Below are 22,301 nucleotides of genomic sequence, written 5' to 3'. Positions count from 1 at the left end.
CAGTGTCCTTCAATATTCTACAGAAGTAGAATTGATGAATTAATTCATTCTATATATTAACACAGTCACAAATGATATACAATATAATTGATAGAGGACAACATGCAGATCCCAAAACTTTCTCTCAACCGAGTTTTGATGAATATTATGAAAAATTAAATGTTAGAATGATTCGATTAAGAAACTTATCCCAAGTTATACGGTGATACTAAATTTGATACAATTTAGAATGATTTGATAAAGAAACTCCTCTGAAAGTGATACAATGATTCTGAATTTGATACAATGTAGAATGATTTGATTATGAAACTCGCCTGATGGAAGTGATACTAACTAAATTTGATACAATTATTATAATAACTATTATTATTATCAAATCATCTGTTGACCACCTTTAAAAGGGGTATGTAGATTCGTCAATCAGTCTAAATGCATATATAATAGTCTAAATTTATCTTATCAGTCCTATTTGCTCGCAATGAGCCTTAAATTCCGCAGTTGAATATGCGGAGACATTCAATAGCTCATTTTTACTTTCCTTGCCCTATTACCATAGGTAAGGAAAGTATTGATTTCCGAAAAAAAATTAAGGTACCCCAATTTCTAATAATATTATATACGTTTCAAGGTCCCCTGAGTCCAAAAAAGTGGTTTTTGGGTATTGGTCTGTATGTGTGGGTGTGCGTGTGTATGAGTGTCTGTGTACACGTTATCTCATCTCCCAATTAACGGAATGACTTGATATTTGGAACTTGAGGAGTACACTATAAGGATCCGACACGAACAATTTCGATCAAATGGAATTCTCGAAAACGGCTCCAACGATTTAGATCAAATTTATACCAAAAATAGTCATTGATAAGCTCTATCAACTGCCACAAGTCCCATATCTGTAAAAATTTCAGGAGCTCCGCCCCATCTATGCAAAGTTGAATGTTAGATTCCCAATTATCAGGCTCCAGATACAATTTAATCAAAAAATTTCAAGTGGAAAAGATTGAGCATGAAAATCTCTACAATTAATGTCCAGTAACATTTTCACCTAAAATTGAAAATAAGCTCGAAATTCGAGAAAATGTGATTTTTCAATTGCAAACTGTTGGCAACTGTTGATTCTATTAAATCATTCACTATGAAGAATTAGCAGACCTCGAGTGTTTCTAGCGTTATTGTGCTATCATCAGCTGGCTCAGATCTTAGAATAGTAGACTTGAGATGCGCGTGAACACTAGCGTCAGGTGATCAATTTTCATAACGCCAAGGAAAGTTGTGTGAGTGCGCCACACCAGATTTTTCATTTCTGTTTTAAAATCCTTACCGTTCATTCCCTTGACATGTGCAGGTAGAGCATTGAAAAATCTTATACCAGCGCTTTTCACTCCCCGCTGATAAAGAGTTGTTCGATGAACCTCGTCTTTAAAGTTTTGCCTGTACCGAGCTTCGTAATTGTGAAATATCTCTCCTGTATTGAACTCATGTTGATGTTTCTTTATAGAACAAAGTGTCTCGAAAATGTGAAGACTGGGCAACGGAAGGATTCTTAATTCTTTAAAGATCGGCCGACCTCTGGTTCTTCTTGTTTCTCCAGTCATCACTCTCAATGCCCATTTCTGCAGTCTGAATAACTCCATAACACCACTCGAATTCCCCCAGAAAACAATACCAAGTGTCAAGAGGGAATGAAGTGTTGAAAAATATACCTGTCTCAGCGTTTCTTTCTTTAGCAGTAATTTCAAATGTCTACTAGCAAAAATCGCAGAACTAAGTCTTCCTCTCAAATATGACAAATGTACTGGCTTCCATGAAATCTCTGAATCGATTACTGTACCCAGTGACTACATACAATGTGAAATGATTTGATTAAGGAACTAACCTGAAAGTGCAAACGGTTTAGCACCATGCTGCTCGAACATGTAGGCCATGAGAGCACACACCACCACGACGAGGATGTTCCTTGACGTCGAGATGAACCAGAGCAGCGCCTCCAGTCGCTTCTGCGTCGAAGTCTTGTCCTTCGTGTCCACTGGACCCACGTTGATGTCCTTCACTTTCTGCATTCAATCGAAATACAATAATATTATTACATGTTTATATTATAAAGAATATCAATATTCGTGCTTAGGTGGTAGAGTGGACATTATAATGTCCAAACTTCGCCACGTCATGAAATAATTTTTTTCCTAGTTGAGAGGTTGTAGTTGAGAGATACGAGTAGTACTATGTAGGTGAGAAATTAGTGAAGAGATCTTCCTCTTCCTTTTTTCATCGTATAAAGGTAGTATTGATGAAAATACCAAATTGCGTTTCCAGTATTTCTCGTTTTCTCTTTCAAACGGGAGGCATATAGGCTACGATAAGGAACTTTTCTTTTATTCGTTGTTGGTTATTCATCTTATTTTCACTGGAATTATTACTATTGTATTCTTATATAAAACTTAAAAAAAAACACTTACATTATTTGGTGTGGCGACGACCGTTTCGTGATGGTGTTGCACATTCTCAAGCCAAACAGAAACTAAAGTATTTAAGGCTGTGCAAAGGCTAAAAATAAACTTTCTACTCGTGATATTTTTCAAAGTTTTTCGATTTGTATATCATCAAGCTATCAAAATGAAAACGTTTTCTCAGGAAAACATTTTTTTCCGATCTTTACTTTTTTAGATATGAGCGCCTGAAGTTTGAATTTTTGGGACAGAACATTTCAAATTCGGTAAGAGATAAATCCATGAGATTTAGAGGATAGATTCTTCATAGAATTGTTGATCTAGTAAAACAAAAATTTTCTAAAAATATCAATTTCTAAGATAGTTATTCAATTTACTAAAAATAACCAAATATAACTTTTAGTTGAGTTATTTTTGGTAAATTGAATAACTTCTTCAAAAATTGATATTTTCAGAAAAATTTTGTTTTACTAGATCAAGAATACCAAGAAGAATTCGTCCTCTGAATTTCATGGATTTATATTTTATCGAATTTGAAATGTTCTGTCCCAAAAATTTAAACTTCAGGCGCTCATATCTCAAAAAGTAATGATCGGAAAAAAATGTTTTCCTGAGAAAACGTTTCCATTTTGATAGCTTGATGATATACAAATAGAAATACTTTGAAAAATATCACGAGTAGAAAGTTTATTTTAAGCCTTTGCACAGCCTTAAGGTTATGAGCTTAAAAACTTTAGTTTCTGTTTGGCTTGAGAATGTGCAACACCAGCACGAAACGCGTCGCCACACCAAAGATCGTGAGTGTTTTTTCACTTTTAAGTTATATAAGAATATAATAGTAAGAACTTTTATTGTTTTCAAAATTTCACTTGGTGATGGGTTCACTAACTTGTTGAACTATCAATATATAGCCATTGCCACCTCAGTATTCAATATGCTGTTGAATTTACTTGCAATGAGCAAATGATATACAGTATCATATTATTCATTTATTTATTTTGTAATACAAGCACAAAGCATCAATCATATCACAATAATTGGGAAAGGATGACAGGTTAAACTGTCCCTCTCCAAAATGCTGATTTATAAAGGTATAAAAAAATATTCAGGATTGGGCCAGGAAAAGGATTATGAATCAAAACTCAAAACTTTGAATAGAGTTCTGGACAGATGAATGTCATAACAGAAGTAGGTATTATTTAAGTTCACTATAATGAATCGCTGAAGGCTATTAGTTCTTCTTGGACTAGTTATTGACATATAGTCCAGTAAAATGGTCGTTTTTCAGGAAACAGCCCCGAAAGAATTTTTCTCGACGTTTCTATATGTATTTTGGGGTGCTTAATTCGAATCTGATATTTGCTGACACGCCTGGCGGCTTCACCCCCAAAACCCCCAAAATGTCAGACTTTTTTTAATGTTTGCATATTTAATCTCGAAAACCTTGAGTTTCTCAAGAAAAATCATTCTTGATAAAATTAAAGAGAATAAAATTTCCAATAAATTGAGTGATCGCGCAGGACTCTGCCATTTTTGGTTCCGGAGCTACAAATTTTCAAAAAAGGGGTATTTTTTAAGGGGGTTTTCTAAATTATGCAAACTCACCACTTTCACCCTATACAACCTGAATCTTTTTCTAGTAATGATGAAAAACCACACATCACGTGAAAGAACAATCAATTCTGAACAGGATTCCTCAGAAATCCTGTTTTAATCCTTTTTAATTTAGTAGAGGGGGAGGGGGAATACACCCAAAATAGAAAATCATGTCCTACAGCCAAAATACGACATTTTCATTATGATACTTTTCATTTTCTTCAATTTTGTCAAGAATTATTTTTCTTGAAAAACTCAAGGTTTTCGAGATTAAATGGAAAAATTGAAAAAATTCCAAAACTTTTGGGGTTTTTGGGGTGAAGCCGCCCTTTGGCGTGTCAGCAAATTTCAGATTAGAATTCAGCGCCCCAAAATACATATAGAACCGTCGAGAAAAATTCTTTCGGGGCTGTTTCCTGAAAAACTACTATTTGACTGGACTAATAGAATAACTTAGTAAGAATGGAAAATTTCAGTACCTACTTATCCTCTTTGATCATATTTTCTTCTGTAAGAATATTAGGGGGTGCAAAGACAAAATGCACTTTTCAAAATGCAATCTAATCCACTCCTGGCACCCCCTGGGACAGACTCTGCCTGGGGATGGGAAGTCGGTCTCAAAGTCGGCGGCTATGCTAAACACATTCAAAATTCTTCAACTTTCAAGTGATTTTTCTAATCGTGCCATATTGTACTGCCCAATCCATTACTGTATCGAGTACTACGTGATTTTGATTGGAAATAACTTTCTTTAACTTTGAAGTGGTTTTTGTAATCGTGTCATTAAACTGCCCAACCCATTACTGTATCGTCTACTAGGTGATTTTGAATGGGTTACCCTGAGTAGCAGCAGAATGGCCATACAGGAGAGACCGAGCAGTGCGTCGCAGGGCTGCGTGTCCTTGATGTGCAGCGCTATCTGATTCCAGGCGTGGATGAAGTCACTGGCCGAATAGCTCAGGCCCAAGAGGTCCTTCACCTGCGACGTGGCGATTATGATGGCCGCCGCCGACGTGAAGCCAACCGACACCGGGCCCGAGATGAAGTCTATCAGGAAACCTGCCAACAACCAACAACAATATTAATGAAATATAGCAGAAATCTCAAAGATCAAAATTGTTTTTATTATTCAATAAATAGGTACCGGTACAAAGAGCAATAGTAGGTAAAGTACATTGCATAAAGCCCTTTAAAAGATGAACAATTATAACATTTGTTATAGATCTTTGTGGGTAACCTACTACTTCTGATATTATAGATCTATGACTAAAATAACTGTTAAACAATGTAAAAAATAGCAATATCAAAATACATTTAATTATTATTGATTATTTATTAAATTATTAATTTAGCATGAAAGCATGTTAAAAGACATGCTAGAAAATATATAAGACTTAAGATTAAATATAAAACTATCTATTTCAAAGAGATTCAACGAGTGGCAAAATAATAAACAACTATGAATGAAACATGAAAGCAATGACTGAAATAATTATAAAAAAATTAACAACCATACAATAATGACGAAATACTTTTCATGAAAGCATAAAAGGCATGTTTAAAGTCGTGTAAGAAGGAAGAATAATTAATAAAATTGTGAATCAGACTTCAATGGCAAAGTAGGTAACAAATATAGGCTAAATGGAAACAGTGATCAAAATATCTATATTAAGAACAAGTCTAATGACTATATTGTCAAAAAAATCTTTTTTAAAGCATGTAAGGAAGTAATGTATGAAAATATAGGTTTTAGTAAAATAATTTTAGAAAGACTCAAAAATTGGCTTTCAAATTATTAATGATTCACAAACAACCAATAAAATTAATAGGCCTACGTCAAAGAAGATAAAAGGATGAAAAAAGAAGTATTCTTAGTGTCCAGATTTTTATATGATAATCATGAAAAATCATGCAACTATGTAGATACATGGTCCATGTAGCTTAATACATAGAAAAAAAAACAACCAAAACTAGCCTATTTTATAGCTGAATAATTATCGTACGGTAACCTGTTCATTAAGAATTTCTTTGACAATTCTACAACTCAGCACAGTAGCCTATTATTAATCACTAAAATTTGATAAAAAAACTCATTCACAGGATTCAGTGTTTTCTATTCTATTGGTTTCACATTACAGCATTATTTGATAAAAATAAAACTCCTAAAAATTACTGAAAAATCATGAATGACAATCGAAATCCGGCTTCTCTCTCTAAAAATTGTTCAGCAAATCATAAAATTTATTTCTTAGCGTGATTATTCTACCTCGTGTTCCATTCTGAATTGAGAACTTCAATTATTTTCTTCTGCAGCTCATCATTATTATTTTACATTTGCCTGCTATTCTTTGCACAGGTTTAGTGTTTTTTAATGATTTGACTTGATCCGGTTCATTACATCTAAATTCAAGGTTGTTCATCAAATAACAATTTCCAAAATAAAAAGATATTCGTTTTCTGATTATAATCTATATCAGTTGTTTGTATAGTAGAAAATAGATGGAAAATTACTGGTACTGATGTGATTTATCATTGAATTAGTATTCAGTTAAAACTTAATTGCAACTTGTAATTACTAATATTATTTTCAATTCATCATTCAGTACCTGAACATCATTATTTATTGACAACCACTTGCTTCTATTTCAATATTCATTGCATTTCCTAGTAGATCTATCACCGAAGATCCATTTTATTTATTTATTTACAGATCAAATGCAATTTTCCGCAAGTATTTTAAGCCAAGGTGAAGATGAGGGGATGAATAATGATACAAACGTTTTCATTCATGATGATTTCGTGGATGGAGAGAAGAGATGATGAATCAAAGATGAAATGGAAGTTAAGTGTGGCTATGAAACTTGAATGAAGTGTTCAATCTTTACCCCTACATTCTACTGTAATATATAGTCTATTCAAAATAAATATTCTTTATTCATTAAATATCTAAAGGTGTAACGTTTTGGAACTCGGACCTGTAGGGTCTGTCCTTTGATAGGAATGATCAAAGACAATCTATTATCATTATTATAATTTATAAAGTTATTTTTCTAAAGTTTTATCAATCAGTACCTATCTATTAGTAGCTGCATGTAAATTTCAACAGTTTTCTAGTACTTCAAATGTGAAATAAACTTAGGTCATGAAATAAAATGATTTTCATCACTTTTCCAGTTCATATCGTACACTAAACAAGTAAAAGTGTAATATCCATTAAGTTGAAATGTTTCGACACAATATTTTTTAATGTGGTGTTTTAATAAGAGTATTTTGTAAAATCAATGCGCTATGAAAGTTATTAGTTAAAAGTTATAATTGATTGATACGATTTCAGTTATACAATAGGTGATGATGTGTGATCTAGGTGAATGAGAATAAGTAATGTGATAACAGTTAAGCCCCCGCACACATACATCAATTTTTGTTCATACTATCAGATTAAACGAAATTGACAAACATAATCTGTTTGAAATCATCTGTTTAATCTAATAGAATTTATAAGGACGGAAAAATATCGCACGATTAAAAATCTGGTGTGGCGCACTCACACAACTTTCCTTGCCGTTATGAAAATTGATCACCTGACGCTATGGTAGTGATCCCGCGCATCTCAAGTCTACTATTAGAGCCAGCTGGTGACAGGGTAATAACGCTGGAGACACACGAGGTCTGCTATCTCTTCATAGTGAATCATTTAATAGAATCAACAGTTGCCAATAGTTTTCAATTTGATAATCACATTTTCTCGATTTTCGAGTTTATTTTTAATTTTAGGTGAAAATGTTACTGAACATTAATTGTAGAGATTCTCATGCTCAATCTATTCCACTCGAAATTTTTGTTTAAATTTTATCTGAAGCTTGATAATTAAGAGTCTAAAATACAACTTTGCATAGATGGGGCGGAACTCCTGAAATTTTTACAGATATGGGACTTGTGGCAGTTGATAGAGCTTATCGATGACTATTTCAGGTATAATTTTAATCAAAATCGTTGGAGACGTTTTCGAGAAAATCGCGAAAACCCCTGTTTTTGACAACATTTTAGCCACCATCTTGAATCGCATTTGATCGAAATTGTTCGTGTCGGATCCTTATATTGTAAGGACCTTACGTTCCAAATTTCAAGTCATTCCGTTAATTGGGAGATGAGATATCGTGTACACAGACGCACATACACTCATACACACACACACACACCACACACACACACACACACACACACACACACACACACACCACACACACACACACACACACACACAGACCAATACCCAAAAACCACTTTTTTGGACTCAGGGGACCTTGAAACGTATAGAAATTTAGAAATTGGGGTACCTTAATTTTTTTCGGAAATCAATACTTCCCTTACCTATGGTAATAGGGCAAGGAAAGTAAAAATTGATGTGTGTGTGCGGGGATTTAGAGTTAATGAGAAATGAAAGAAGAGTGATGGTTTTCTTCGATAATCATTATTGCACTCTGGTACATGATACATGATCGATTTCGCTTTTTCAGCCATGAAGAAATGATTATACCTTGAACGGCATGTGGAAAGTTAATCAAGTTCACATTCCTTGATGAAAATGAGTGCATTTTATTCAATAGCTACAGTAAAAATGCAATTAATACTTTATGAACATCACTAAGATGATAAGCTTGATGTTGAGTTCAATATTGACGTTGATAAGTGATTAGAATTTTGCATTAACTCAAGCTTCAAGAATTAAATTAGCCTACCGTTTGCAAAACGTTCATGCTTAATGTCTTGATAAGAGAAAAGTGAAGACAAGGCCTCCGGTTGATATTTCAAGGTCTTGAATTGTTTCTAAGCAAGAAGAGCAATCAAATGTCAAGCGATATCGATGCGGTAATCATATATGTTACGGTACGATTATTCAAATAATTACATTGTCAAGACTTGTATTATTAAATTTTATAGAAAGTTAATTTTATTAAAAATTATTATGAAATTTAGATTCTCTCACCCTTCTATTTGATTGTAATACTAATTTATGCAGTCAAATTTTATTTTCCCTGTCATGTTTTATGTATAGAATTGATGTAAAGGAAGAGATTTTTTAAGGAAGACAGAAGAAGAACATAATGAAGTACAGTAGTTGAAAAGTTGTAAAGGATGTGAATGAAATAGTAAAATATTGTTATAAAATTCAAAATATCAATTTGAGTTTCCATTGTCAACAGTCAACTTATTGACTATCAACAAACACATGCGTGGAATTTAGGGTTCTAAACGTACACTTAGCTTACTCATTCCATGCTCCATTTTCTTAATGAAAACTCTAGGTTGTTGTCAAAATATCACTTATTTATTAAAAAAGATCACAAACATGTTTCAACACCAATGGTGTCATCTTCAGTGTCTGTACACTGATGTACACTGAAGTTGACACCATTCGTGTTCAAGCATGTTTGTGATTTTTTCAAATAAAAAGTGATATTTTTGACAACAACCTAGAGTTTTTATTATGGATAGGTATCACAATATCTCACCAGCAACAGTATCTGAAGTTTCATTTTCTTTTTGATTGCATACTAACCAAGTTAAATATCGCTTAATAAGAATTGTAAAAGACCTTTTAAATAAGATTCCATGTTTCACTGCCACATATCAGTGCATGTTTCCGTTTATCTTTTCGATTTCATATCCAATATAACTATAAGTGCAGCTATCAATTAATAAAAACTTATAAAGCCCTCTTTTTTATCGAAGTCCATATTTCACAGCCTTAGATCAGTGCATGCTTCCATTTTTCATTGTTTTGATATCATATTCACTAATTGCAGCTATCACTTGAAAGAAACCCTTTTCAATAGAAGTTCATGTATCACAGCCTTAGATTGCCCTCTTTTTTATCGAAGTCCATGTTTCACAGCCTTAGATCAGTGCATGTTACTATTTTTCATCTTTCTGATTTCACATTTACCAAGAGCAGCAATCACACAATAAAAAACGTGTACAGGAAACTTTTTGATCAGAGTCCATGTTTCAGAGCCATAGATGAGTGCTTACCTAATTGGGCCACGCCCATAATGAGTTGTACACAGCCAGTGAGGAAGCAGAGCAGGACGGCGCCCTGAGGTCCAATGTTGTGCAGGTTCTCTCTCGTCAAGATGGCCATGATGGCCGTCGGTCCAATTGGACTGTCCTTACAGCTGCCGAATATCGTGTAAACGAAACACGCCATGAATGAGGAATACAGGCCATACTGTAACAGACAATATAACGATGTTATAATAAAAATATGTCCTAATAATACATTTTGGATCAATTCATACCCAATTATTCATTTATTGATTCAAGATACACAATTCATAAGAATAATTAGGGTAGAACCAACAGACACAGCCATAGCCACCTCTAATACAAGGCCCGGCCTATATATTGCAACGTCGCAGCGTAGGCCTAGAATCTAATACATGATTGGTGAAAAACATCAGCTGGTATTTTTTAAAATCTTCTTCACCAACCATGTATTAGATTCTAGGCCTACACTGCGAAGTTGCAATATCGTAGGCCGGGGCCTTGTATTAGAGGTGGCTATGACACAGCCCACTGTTCCTTCACGATTTTGATTCATATATACTGTCACGTTATTCTTTATATTAAAATAACGATTAGCCTCCTGCTTGGCATCAGTCGGTAAAGCATGAGATTTAATATAATTAGGGCGTGGTTTTCTAATAGTATTCAGTCTTAAAAAAAATCTTGATAGGCCTAGATATGGGCTTCTCCAATAACTCTTGTAATTCAATAATAATAAATATATATATATAAATGATACTTATACTATAGAGATGAGGAATATAAAATAAATTGCACACCATGAAAATTTTACACATATATTACAAATAATGCAAAGATCAGTCGAGGCAAAAAATATATATAGAGCGATAAAAAATATAATATAAAAATAGAACAATATTTGAAATCAATAAAAATATCACAGGCTAACTTTATATTCTAGATTTATGGCATGAATCATTACCATGTGCCTTTATCTTGAAATCATATGCATTCTTTGGCATGTAGCTGCGACATGCACTTGCTAATACTTGTCGACTTGGATAATTCAATCAAAATATGTGCTCTAAGATCAGCTTGATAAATTAGCCACTAATAATCCAAATATATCTATATATTAAAATCTCTAGTATTTAGTAGATTTATTTGTATCGAATATATATTTTTTATCTCAGGGTGCAAGATTCGGCACCTGACGGAATAGGTAGAGCCATTCATCTAGTGAATTAGAACCATGATAAATTATCGCAAATTGTATTGCAAAAAATAAATATTGTATGCATATGTTTTAATAGCCTAGATTTCGTACTTCTTTGATTAAACAGAAATTTCTAAAATATTGATCTATATATTTTTCTTTCAATTAAATACCTTTAATACTAATTTTACTTGCGCAAGTATTAATCTTATTAATTTCTTAATTTATAATAACCCTTTCGGCGAGCTAGCTTTGATCATCAGATTATTTCGAAGCACTAGGGCGCCCATCACTAAATTCAAATTTAATCACTCACGTGTCGAAAATCTTCTTGTAAGCCGCCGATGTCGATCCAACTCCATGCGGTCCGGGAATATGGTAGCCGGAATCGTCTCCTCCAGGGGTTTATAAATTTAATAAAAATGAAAAATGACTTCTGCTTCACAATAGCATCACGAAGTCTTTTAAGAAATTTAATAATTTACTTTAACTTTAACTTTTACAAAATTATTAATAAGGTACTTCGCTCTAAAATATTTGGGGTCCTCTTATGGTGGCATCTGGCTGGCGAGTCTGCTGGCGAGTGCTGGTTCTTCCTTCTCAAGTTTTACAGATCCTCTTTCCGACTTTCAAATTAGCATAAAATTTAAATATCTCAATCCTCCGCCATTAATTCAAATAGATCTTACAAAGAATGCCAAAATATTGCTTAGATTATATGATTAATAATTTCTTTGCATTCGAGCCATATTGATAATATAGATTACACAAATTTTTACACAAAATCTACTACATTATATAAATATATATAAATATTTTTGAATTGGCCTACAGTTGCCGCCTATTAACTGCCGTTTTACTATTGGTGCATGCAAATTTTATTAGGTATTCATGCGCCTGGTAACTCTTATTTCCTGAATACATTAAATTATTTTATTTGGTTTTTTATTTATGCTCTTTGCATGCTAGTTAATATTATATATTAATATTAATTCCATGCTAACTAATAATTAGCCACGTGACGGGTGTTTTTTCACATTGCACACCATCCGAATGCAATAAAGCTCTGCCAAGGGGTTTTGGTCAGATTCTACGTTCTTCGGTTTGATCGATCTCTAGGTCACCGATCTGTGAATACATCTACTAACCTCAATCTTCAAATATTTTATAAATAATATATTTATGAGTAGTAAACTTTCTTCAAATCCTTTTTAAGTTCTTGTACCATTTAGCCAGAACAAGCTGATGCTATCTTATCTTGATTATTATCTGCTTGGCGATATTAGCCAATTACTTTATTTTTAGACCTATTATTATTTCTGTTAGGGCTTTTTATCTACCCAATTTGATACCTTTACACACGCCCCTGGGTTTGAATTCAAAATATTGAGAATCACAATGTTTTTAATGAAAACCCACCCTTCAAATACACTGATATACACTATACTTTATTTATAAATTATACTCTCCTACTTCTATCACATTTCGCAGTCATATTTGCTGCATCTCCTTTATACCTTTATCAAAAACAATAACAAATTCTCCTCCTCAACACACATAAAAATATCATAAATATAAACTTCTAAACGTACTCCTCCTGACACCATTTACAACACAGTAATTTTTGAATTCGCCGCTTGCAGGGCTGCCAACTTACTACACACATTTCATAATTCTCATAAATGATTCCTTTTAGACAATAATTTCGATTCATAAACTTCTGGGCTTATATCTTATAGTATTTCTTAGGTCTTAATATAAATAATTTTCTATACATCAGGTACAATACTTTCTTTGCTAATGGCTCTTTGGTTTGGTAATTGGTATTCACTTTAATCTTTCAGGTAACAAACGTGGCATAATTAAAAGTAATAAATATAAAAACATATAAATAAATATCGACATTAATAAATATAATAAATAACAATAATAAATAACTCTTTGGGTACAGTAATTCTTTTATAAACATATGTTCAACAGATATTACATTCATTTGATTTGGGCGGCTTTGGTCAGCTGTTCGCTGTTCTACAATTCATAGTGTTTCATGTTACATCAGAATTTGCTATCGACTTTCATAACTAACCTAACTGCTCGATTTTTTCTCTTAAAAAGGTAATTAACAAATTTTAATTTTATTATCCCCGCTTGTGTCCTTTTTTATCTGATGTATATAATTTAATTACATATTTAAAAATTGTTCTTTTCTTTATTACAGGCTTCTAACGGCTGGAAGGAGTTAAAACATTGGATTGTTGCCACGAGGTCCTATACCAATTTTAAATTTATTAAGGAAGGTTAGTAATTGGCTTGATAGTGTTGTTTTCCTTTGACTTCTTATCATATTTATTTCAAATTCTGTGATATGGCTTAATATTGGCTACATTTTCCCACCAAACAATGTGCGTGTTCTCACTCTCTGTAACTGAACTGTGTTATGCTGCGATATGGCTACTATAGTGAATGGCCCTGAATAAATTAAAAAGAATTTGCGAGTTACTTTTTCTAAAGCATTTGATAACCTGTGGCTCTTTACTAAAACTTCATCTCCAATGTTATATGAAATATTTTATAGGCTCGGTCGTGGAATCTCTTTCTGCTATCTGCCTTCTGCTCTAGCTTTAACCTTACCAGATGATGGATATTGGGGTTTGTTAACTTACTCACTTCTGATCTTGGAAAATCAATTAATTTTTCGATAAATGTATTATTCCTTTTACCGAATATGATCTCATAAGGCGTACGACCGGTGCTTTCATTTAGGCTATTATTATAGCATTCTTCTAAAAATGGTATATACCTAACCCATTGTTGATGTTTTTCATTACAGTACGTCCGCATAAAACGAGAGATTTCTGCCATACGTCGCTCCACTGGGTTAGCGCTGGGGCTGTAAAGAGATGTCCTCGACCATTTAATATTAGCCAGGTGAAGTATTTCTTTCCACTGCTTGCTACAAAAATAGGTTGCGTTGTCTGATAGTACTCGTTTGGGCTTTCCTACTTCACTTGTCCATCTTTCCGTTATGCATCGGGCCAAAACTTCTCCGGTCAATTTGCCTATGGGAATAGCATGGTATATTTTGAAAAAACACATGTAAGGACGAATATGTATTTTTTTCCGTATTGCGCCATGGGCAATGGACCATATATATCCGCTGATATCAATTCCAATGGTGCGCTGGGGAGAATGGGATTCATTTCACCTCTGATATGGTATCGCGGGTATTTGGCTTTCTGGCATATATCGCAAGCTTTCACTATTTTGGCCACTTTTTTATGCATGCTTTTAAAATAACAGCTTTCTTTTAGTAGGTGGAGGGTCTTCGTAGTTCCAAAATGTCCAATGCGTTCGTGAGCTTCTTTTATCAAATCTGTTTCCATATTAGCGGGGATAATTAGGCGCCAGTCGTAAGTATTTTTAGCCGGTCGGTGGAACATAAATCCTTTGTAGCGGGTATACTGTCGCAGGTAGTCGGGCGGTTCGGCAGCTCCTTCTTCCATCAGTTCACGGATCCGGGACAGTCTTGGGTCTTCATATTGGCGATACGGATTCTTTCAGGTGTTAACATGGCGGTATGAATTCGTGGTTGGATATTGGGAGGATACGGTATGCTTTCTCCACTTTTTACGGCAAAACATCTTAGATTGGTATCTTGACAATATGTAGCGTCTATTTCTCTGGATAGAAAGTCGGCTCTTGACGGTGCTCGGTCCTTCGTTGTTAGGCTTAATACCTCCATACACTCCATAGCATTTTCCATTTCGTGGATACCCCACTCCCTCGGCACGCCTTCCATGTAGTGAGCGAAATGTACCTCAGCGATTCCTTCAGTACGTTTCTTCAGATCAAGGGGTACTATGACTTCGTATGCTTCGGTTTCGGTAAATGCATGAAATTTCGAGGTTTGGAAATTTAAACAGGCCTGGAAGTGTTGTAGAAAATCTGTACCTATTATTATGTGCGGACCGGAAACAGGTAATACAAGAAATGTATATGCGAATCGTTGTTGTTGAAGATTTATTTCCAGTAAACATTGAGTAGTTATATGTATTCGCCGTCCTGGACTGATACCTGATACATATACGTTGGTTAACGGTAGAGTAGCTAATTTTGTTTTTTCTTTCAGACGTTGGAATAAGTCTGTTTGTATGAGGCTACATGTGAACCACTATCTACTAATGCTTGAACCTTCATTCCATATATTTCTATATCGATATACGCTTGCATTTGTATATCCGGTAGCCTGCTTTCTTTTTCCTTTCTTCTAACAAAGTCTCCGGTAGATCATTTCTGAATGTGGTGTATGATGTTGAGATGTCTTGTTTTTCTTGGTTTGTTTCACTTGAGTTTGTGCTTGCTGTATCGGGGGTATCATATAGTCATGGTTTATTAGCTGTAGTTTTCTGTATGTCTGGTGGCGGGTCGTTGGGTGTTGGGTTCCGGGTTTTTTGTTGATTCAACCTATTGCATGTGCTAGTGTATAGTTTGTACTTACTTGTTGAGGTGGTGTTTATAATTTCTGTTGTAACTGTTTTGTGTATTATTATTATGTGAGTTTAATCGATCACGGCCATCATAGTGATTCCTACGATTGCTCTGCTGGGCATAGTGGTTGGTTGTACGATTTTGAAATTTTTCATTATTCCAATTACCATTTTGCCTGTGCTCATAGCGGCGTTCAAATTGGGGAGCAGATCGGTAGCGATCATATGATACCGGTTCATAATTTTGGCTGTTATGCGGATTAAATTTTGAATTATGCTGATTTGATGCGTATCTCTGGTCTGAGCGGTGGGTTGATATTGCCATTGCAGACTGTATGCCATATAAATGATTAATTAGCTGCTTGCAATCAGTAATGGGTTGTGTGGCGAGTGCCATTCTAACTTGATACGGTAGCTTCTTTAAAATAATGCTTGCTAACGCCGATTCATTAATGGGCTCGCTCAATTGAGAATTTTTAAACTGTAGGGCAGTGACGAAAGTGGTACATGCACCGTCTAATTTAGGGTTGAAATCGCATGATATGATGTCCGCTAGCACGTCCAACTGTTTACTTCTGCTCCAATACTGTTCCAGGAAGACAGCGACAAACTCATCCAATGATGTAAACTCATGGGCTCTACTCCGAAAAAACATCAGGGGTTCGCCAATCAATAAATTAGTCAAACGGAGACGCCAAAAATTCCAAGAGGTAGGTGCAAGAGTTTGTACTAATTTTATCTGATCAATGAATGGTTGAGGTTGCAAATGGCGATCAGTGTTATCAAATTTTCCTAGTCCTTGTAATATACTATGTACGTTGAGGTTGTCTGTTTGAATTCCTTGAGGTTGTTGTTGAATATGATTTTCCAATGCTATTATTTTTTCCTGTGTTATCTGCCATTGACTATTATGTGTAATTTTATTTGCGTTTATTTCTTGATTTAGTTGAGTCAGAGTGGATTTCTGAATTAGTAGAGTTCCATTTAAAGCTTTACAGGTTTCAGTGTTTTGATTGATGCTACCTTGCAGTTGGTTCATTTTTGTGGACATATTAATCTGTTTGTTTTGTATTTCTTTAATATTGTTAATATTTTTGTCAACTGTAGTTGTTAAGTTTTGATTGGCAACGGTAATTTGTTTGTGGATTTCTTGGTGGCAATCGGCCTTAATGTTATTTGTTATATCCTGAATAGGTGTAGTGATTTGTGTATTTAAGTTGTCTATCCTTTCATTGAGTTCACATGTAACCGTATCTAACCTTTCCGATAATCCTGCCGTAACTTTATCTTGACTTTCTTTTTGTAGGGTTATCATTGCTTTTAACTCTTCCCTATGACTCTCTACTTTAGTTTCAATATTATCCAACCGTTGTTCTACTGATTTTATAGCGCCTGTGTCTCTTTCATGCCTGTTCCACTGTCTGTTTATTTTCCTCTTTTACTGTAGCAATCTCCTTTTTAATTTCCTGCATCATACTATCCATTGTTTTTTGTAACATAATGTTGAAAGTGCTACTCGTTTGTTCCATTATTACCTTTTGAAGCGGATCTAGTTCTGTGGTTGAAAACATACTCTGTTTGCCCAGGTGTGACTCGGCCTCCGGCGATGCGGGTTCTGCAGACTGCTCCTCGCCCCCTTCAAAATTGATCTCTACTATCCGTTGATTCAATGGTGTGTCAGCGGCGTCGATTCGAGTGGAGGATAGAGGTTGCAGACCTGGTGGATCGAAAATTATCGACCCGACGCTTCCTGGTTCCCTTTCTCGTGGCGTATTGGCATCTACCGTGGTGGGGTTTGATGTGCTCGGAGTCGACAAAGTGGGATCTGTGCAACCGCCGTACATATATGAAACTTCAGAGTTTGCGGGAGTGTGATTCATTATGTCAAATATGATAAATGCTAATTAAACAGTGATAAAAATGATAAGCGAAAATGCTTAAAAAAGAGACACAACCGGGACTTACAGTGAACAGTGATGTGTAATGTGTTTGGATACTCTTACAACCAGGTATTTATACTTAAGTTTTTTACAATGCTCTAGCGCCCTCAATGTTTTGTTGATTTATTCTTGGCTAGTTTACAGGCTGCGACTTATTTTCCAACCGGCTTAAACACCTAATATATTTTTGACTAGAAAGTAATAGCAGTTTAGGCTTATAAAATATAATCTCTCTCTATAAACATGTAATTTTTCACAGTACTAATAATATAAAATTTTCTTTAAAACATATAATTTCTCTCTATTTAAAGCTCTTGTTTCCCCAAAAAGTAATACAAATATTCCTTCGCCAGTTTTCCTCACAACTCGTATAAGTTATCTATAATTTTCACTATGGTTATTGACCTAATTTCAAGTAATTATTCAATGAGCTTGGCTCTCATCATCAGTCCCACGTTGGCACGACATGTATTTATGTCACGTTATTCTTTATATAAAATAACGATTAGCCTCCTGCTTGGCATCAGTCGGTAAAGCATGAGATTTAATATAATTAGGGCGTGGTTTTTCTAATAGTATTCAGTCTTAAAAAATCTTGATAGGCCTAGATATGGGCTTCTCCAATAACTCTTGTAATTCAATAATAATAAATATATATATATAAATGATACTTATACTATAGAGATGAGGAATATAAAATGAATTGCACACCATGAAAATTTTACACATATATTACATAAATAATGCAAAGATCAGTCGAGGCAAAAAATATATATAGAGCGATAAAAAATATAATATAAAAATAGAACAATATTTGAAATCAATAAAAATATCACAGGCTAACTTTATATTCTAGATTTATGGCACGAATCATTACCATGTGCCTTTATCTTGAAATCATATGCATTCCTTTGCACGTAGCTGTGACATGTACTTGCTAATACTTGTCGACTTGGATAATTCAATCAAAAATATGTGCTCTAAGATCAGCTTGATAAATTAGCCACTAATAATCCAAATATATCTATATATTAAAATCTCTAGTATTTAGTAGATTTATTTGTATCGAATATATATTTTTATCTCAGGGTGCAAGATTCGGCACCTGACGGAATAGGTAGAGCCATTCATCTAGTGAATTAGAACTATGATAAATTATCGCAATTGTATTGCAAAAAATTAAATATTGTATGCATATGTTTTAATAGCCTAGATTTCGTACTTCTTTGATTAAACAGAAATTTCTAAAATATTGATCTATATATTTTTCTTTCAATTAGATACCTTTAATACTAATTTTTACTTGCGCAAGTATTACTCTTATTAATTTCTTAATTTATAATAACCCTTTCGGCGAGCTAGCTTTGATCATCAGATTATTTCGAAGCACTAGGGCGCCCATCACTAAATTCAAATTAAATCACTCACGTGTCGAAAATCTTCTTGTAAGCCGCCGATGTCGATCCAACTCCATGCGGTCCGGGAATATGGTAGCCGGAATCGTCTCCTCCAGGGGTTATAAATTTAATAAAAATGAAAAATGACTTCTGCTTCACAATAGCATCACGAAGTCTTTTAAGAAATTTAATAATTTACTTTAACTTTAACTTTTACAAAATTATTAATAAGGTACTTCGCTCTAAAATATTTGGGGTCCTCTTATGGTGGCATCTGGCTGGCGAGTCTGCTGGCGAGTGCTGGTTCTTCCTTCTCAAGTTTTACAGATCCTCTTTCCGACTTTCAAATTAGCATAAAATTTAAATATCTCAATCCTCCGCCATTAAATTCAAATAGATCTTACAAAGAATGCCAAAATATTGCTTAGATTATATGATTAATAATTTCTTTGCATTCGAGCCATATTGATAACATAGATTACACAAATTTTTACACAAAATCTACTACAATTATATAAATATATATAATATTTTGAATCGGCCTACAGTTGCCGCCTATTAACTGCCGTTTTACTATTGGTGCATGCAAATTTTATTAGGTATTCATGCGCCTGGTAACTCTTATTTCCTGAATACATTAAATTATTTTATTTGGTTTTTTATTTATGCTCTTTGCATGCTAGTTAATATTATATATATTAATATTAATTCCATGCTAACTAATAATTAGCCACGTGGACGGGTGTTTTTCACATTGCACACCATCCGAATGCAATAAAGCTCTGCCAAGGGGTTTTGGTCAGATTCTACGTTCTTCGGTTTGATCGATCTCTAGGTCACCGATCTGTGAATACATCTACCTAACCTCAATCTTCAAATATTTTATAAATAATATATTTATGAGTAGTAAACTTTCTTCAAATCCTTTTTAAGTTCTTGTACCATTTAGCCAGAACAAGCTGATGCTATCTTATCTTGATTATTATCTGCTTGGCGATATTAGCCAATTACTTTATTTTTAGACCTATTATTATTTCTGTTAGGGCTTTTTATCTACCCAATTTGATACCTTTACAATACTAATCCAGAAAAAAAGGTTATGTTCTCCACTTTATAAAATTTGTGTCCAATATAATAAATATCATACATTTTTGAACTTGAACCAAAGATGAAGATGGGATAGGCCTAAGATAAGAGGTGGAATCTTAAATTTGTAAGTTATTTGGGTCAGTATAAATTGAAAAGGGATAGTTTTGGGCATGAGCCTGTTGTGTATCACCTCAAGTTGAGTATTTTAGTAGTTGAGTACAAGGAGTATCTTTAGTTTTTCTCTCCCAATCAGTGCTACTTTGTAAAAATTATGAATAAATGAATAAATAAATTTCGTATTTTATTTTAATTTTATTCAAGTATATGTATGATTAAATCATGTTTATTTAAATTTTTTAATGATAAGTAATATTATAAAGAGTTTTTATATGTCTTGAATATTCCAATTGGCAATAAATGAAATTGAACAAAAAATTACAGTATAAGTAGGTATCAGTACTGTGAAAGGAAGAACCATAGGCCTATATAGTGATCCTTGGAAGTAGCTATAACATATTGTAAGACTTACTTCAAGCTTTTCACTTTTAAGAGATGGTTGAATGGGAAGCATTGGTTTATGTTATTATTTAAGAGAGATGCTGACAGTTAAAAGTGAATCTGAAGGAACATCCTTTGCTGTCAGATAAAACACGAAGCAAAACAATTTAATGAGAAGACTCCGTGCGAAAAAGCGGAGATGCATTGTGCTTCACGATAATGTAATCACTGTGATTATTACCGCAACGTTTTTCTGCTCTTCCTTCAAGTTCAGGTTCAAGGTTAAAGAGCGCAATTGAAATTCTTTCGCTCATCAAATTGGCCTGAAATCAACTTACACCAACCCATCTGAGTATTGGGCTAATGCTAGAATAATTGTTGCTTCCTCCAATCTGTGCTGATCTCCAAGTAACTAGCTCACGAATTTGATTTCTTTCTCTTGTTGCAAATTAGGACTTGTTATTAGAGAGCGAAATGGCAAAAGGAAAGAATTTTGCGAAAATATCCAACGAAACTTCTATATAGGCTACACATGAGATCTAGCAATTTGAGGATGTTTCATGACGAAATTTTTGTTTTTTTTTTTAGAAAAAAAAAAATTATCAGTAATACTGAAAAACTAATTCAATATTTATTACAATGAACTGATTTAAAATTCAATATTAAACTTAATATATTTTATTATGTGGTGAGAAATGTTGATATTAATAGATGAGAAGACATTGAAATCGATTGAAGATCAATAAATTCAAGATGTAGACCGAAGTAATAAGAGTGAAAAATTATTCCAGATGGAATTGAAACTAAATAATACTACTTTCTATAAATGCTATAGTAAGGTCCACGTTATAATGGCATAGGAGAAAAACGTTGCCGATCTTCTGTCGTGTCAATGCCTTCTATAGACGGTAACTGATACAGTTTTATAGATGTAATTGTTTAAAATAATCAACTATATTTTATTAAGCAAGAAATTATAATATTTTTTAATAATAAAATTCTTAACGAATTTTCATAATTGAGATGAAAGATTTTGTTAATTAATTATTAATTCTACATTTTTTAAAAGACGATCTGGTAACAGAGCAAAACGAGAAAGAGAAAGTGCTATCCGCTTTGTTGAATGAAAGACAAGGATAGAAATACCATTGCTAATCAAACACTGTCATTATAACGTGGACCTCACTATAGTAGAATAGTAGAATGTTTGATAGATTGGAAAATATATTTATGAAACTCAACCAATGATACTGACTCAATTGATTGTTGTCATTGAATTGCCAAAAATTACAAATACATATTTGTACAATATTGATAGTAAAATTTATTTTTCGAAAGTTTCCATTTGATTGAACATGAAATGGTTGGTTGTAATAAAAAAAAGATCAAGCTCTATTCACTAAACAAAAATTAAGCTGTATTTACTGAGCCCTGTAGTCTTACATGCTGATGTTTGTAAGTGTACACAGTGAAATTCTCAAGATAATTTAATTTCCACATTGCTGCATTTTTGAACAACACAAACAGAATATTGAAACGTTGAACCAATCCTGATTGCAACTCGACAGAATTCACAATTTTGACGGAAACAAATCTATTCATACATA

At 33.7% G+C, this 22,301-nt stretch overlaps 1 protein-coding gene across 1 annotated transcript in view; it reads right to left on the bottom strand.

Moving 5' to 3' along the window:
- The window catches only part of LOC111044781 (sodium-independent sulfate anion transporter), a 49,226-nt gene that overhangs the window by 10,023 nt on the left and 16,902 nt on the right, over positions 1-22,301 (bottom strand). Inside the window, exons 3-5 of the mRNA XM_022330014.2 lie at positions 10,074-10,269; positions 4,879-5,099; positions 1,874-2,051 (exon numbers count right to left, since the gene is read on the bottom strand). Of these exons, the coding sequence (XP_022185706.2) occupies positions 1,874-2,051; positions 4,879-5,099; positions 10,074-10,269 (595 nt within the window). The remainder of the gene's footprint in view (positions 1-1,873; positions 2,052-4,878; positions 5,100-10,073; positions 10,270-22,301) is intronic.

The sequence above is a fragment of the Nilaparvata lugens genome, chromosome 8, assembly GCF_014356525.2.
Source record: "Nilaparvata lugens isolate BPH chromosome 8, ASM1435652v1, whole genome shotgun sequence".
Classification (NCBI taxonomy): Eukaryota; Metazoa; Arthropoda; class Insecta; order Hemiptera; family Delphacidae; genus Nilaparvata; species Nilaparvata lugens.
This window is presented reverse-complemented; position numbering and strand designations above follow the sequence as displayed.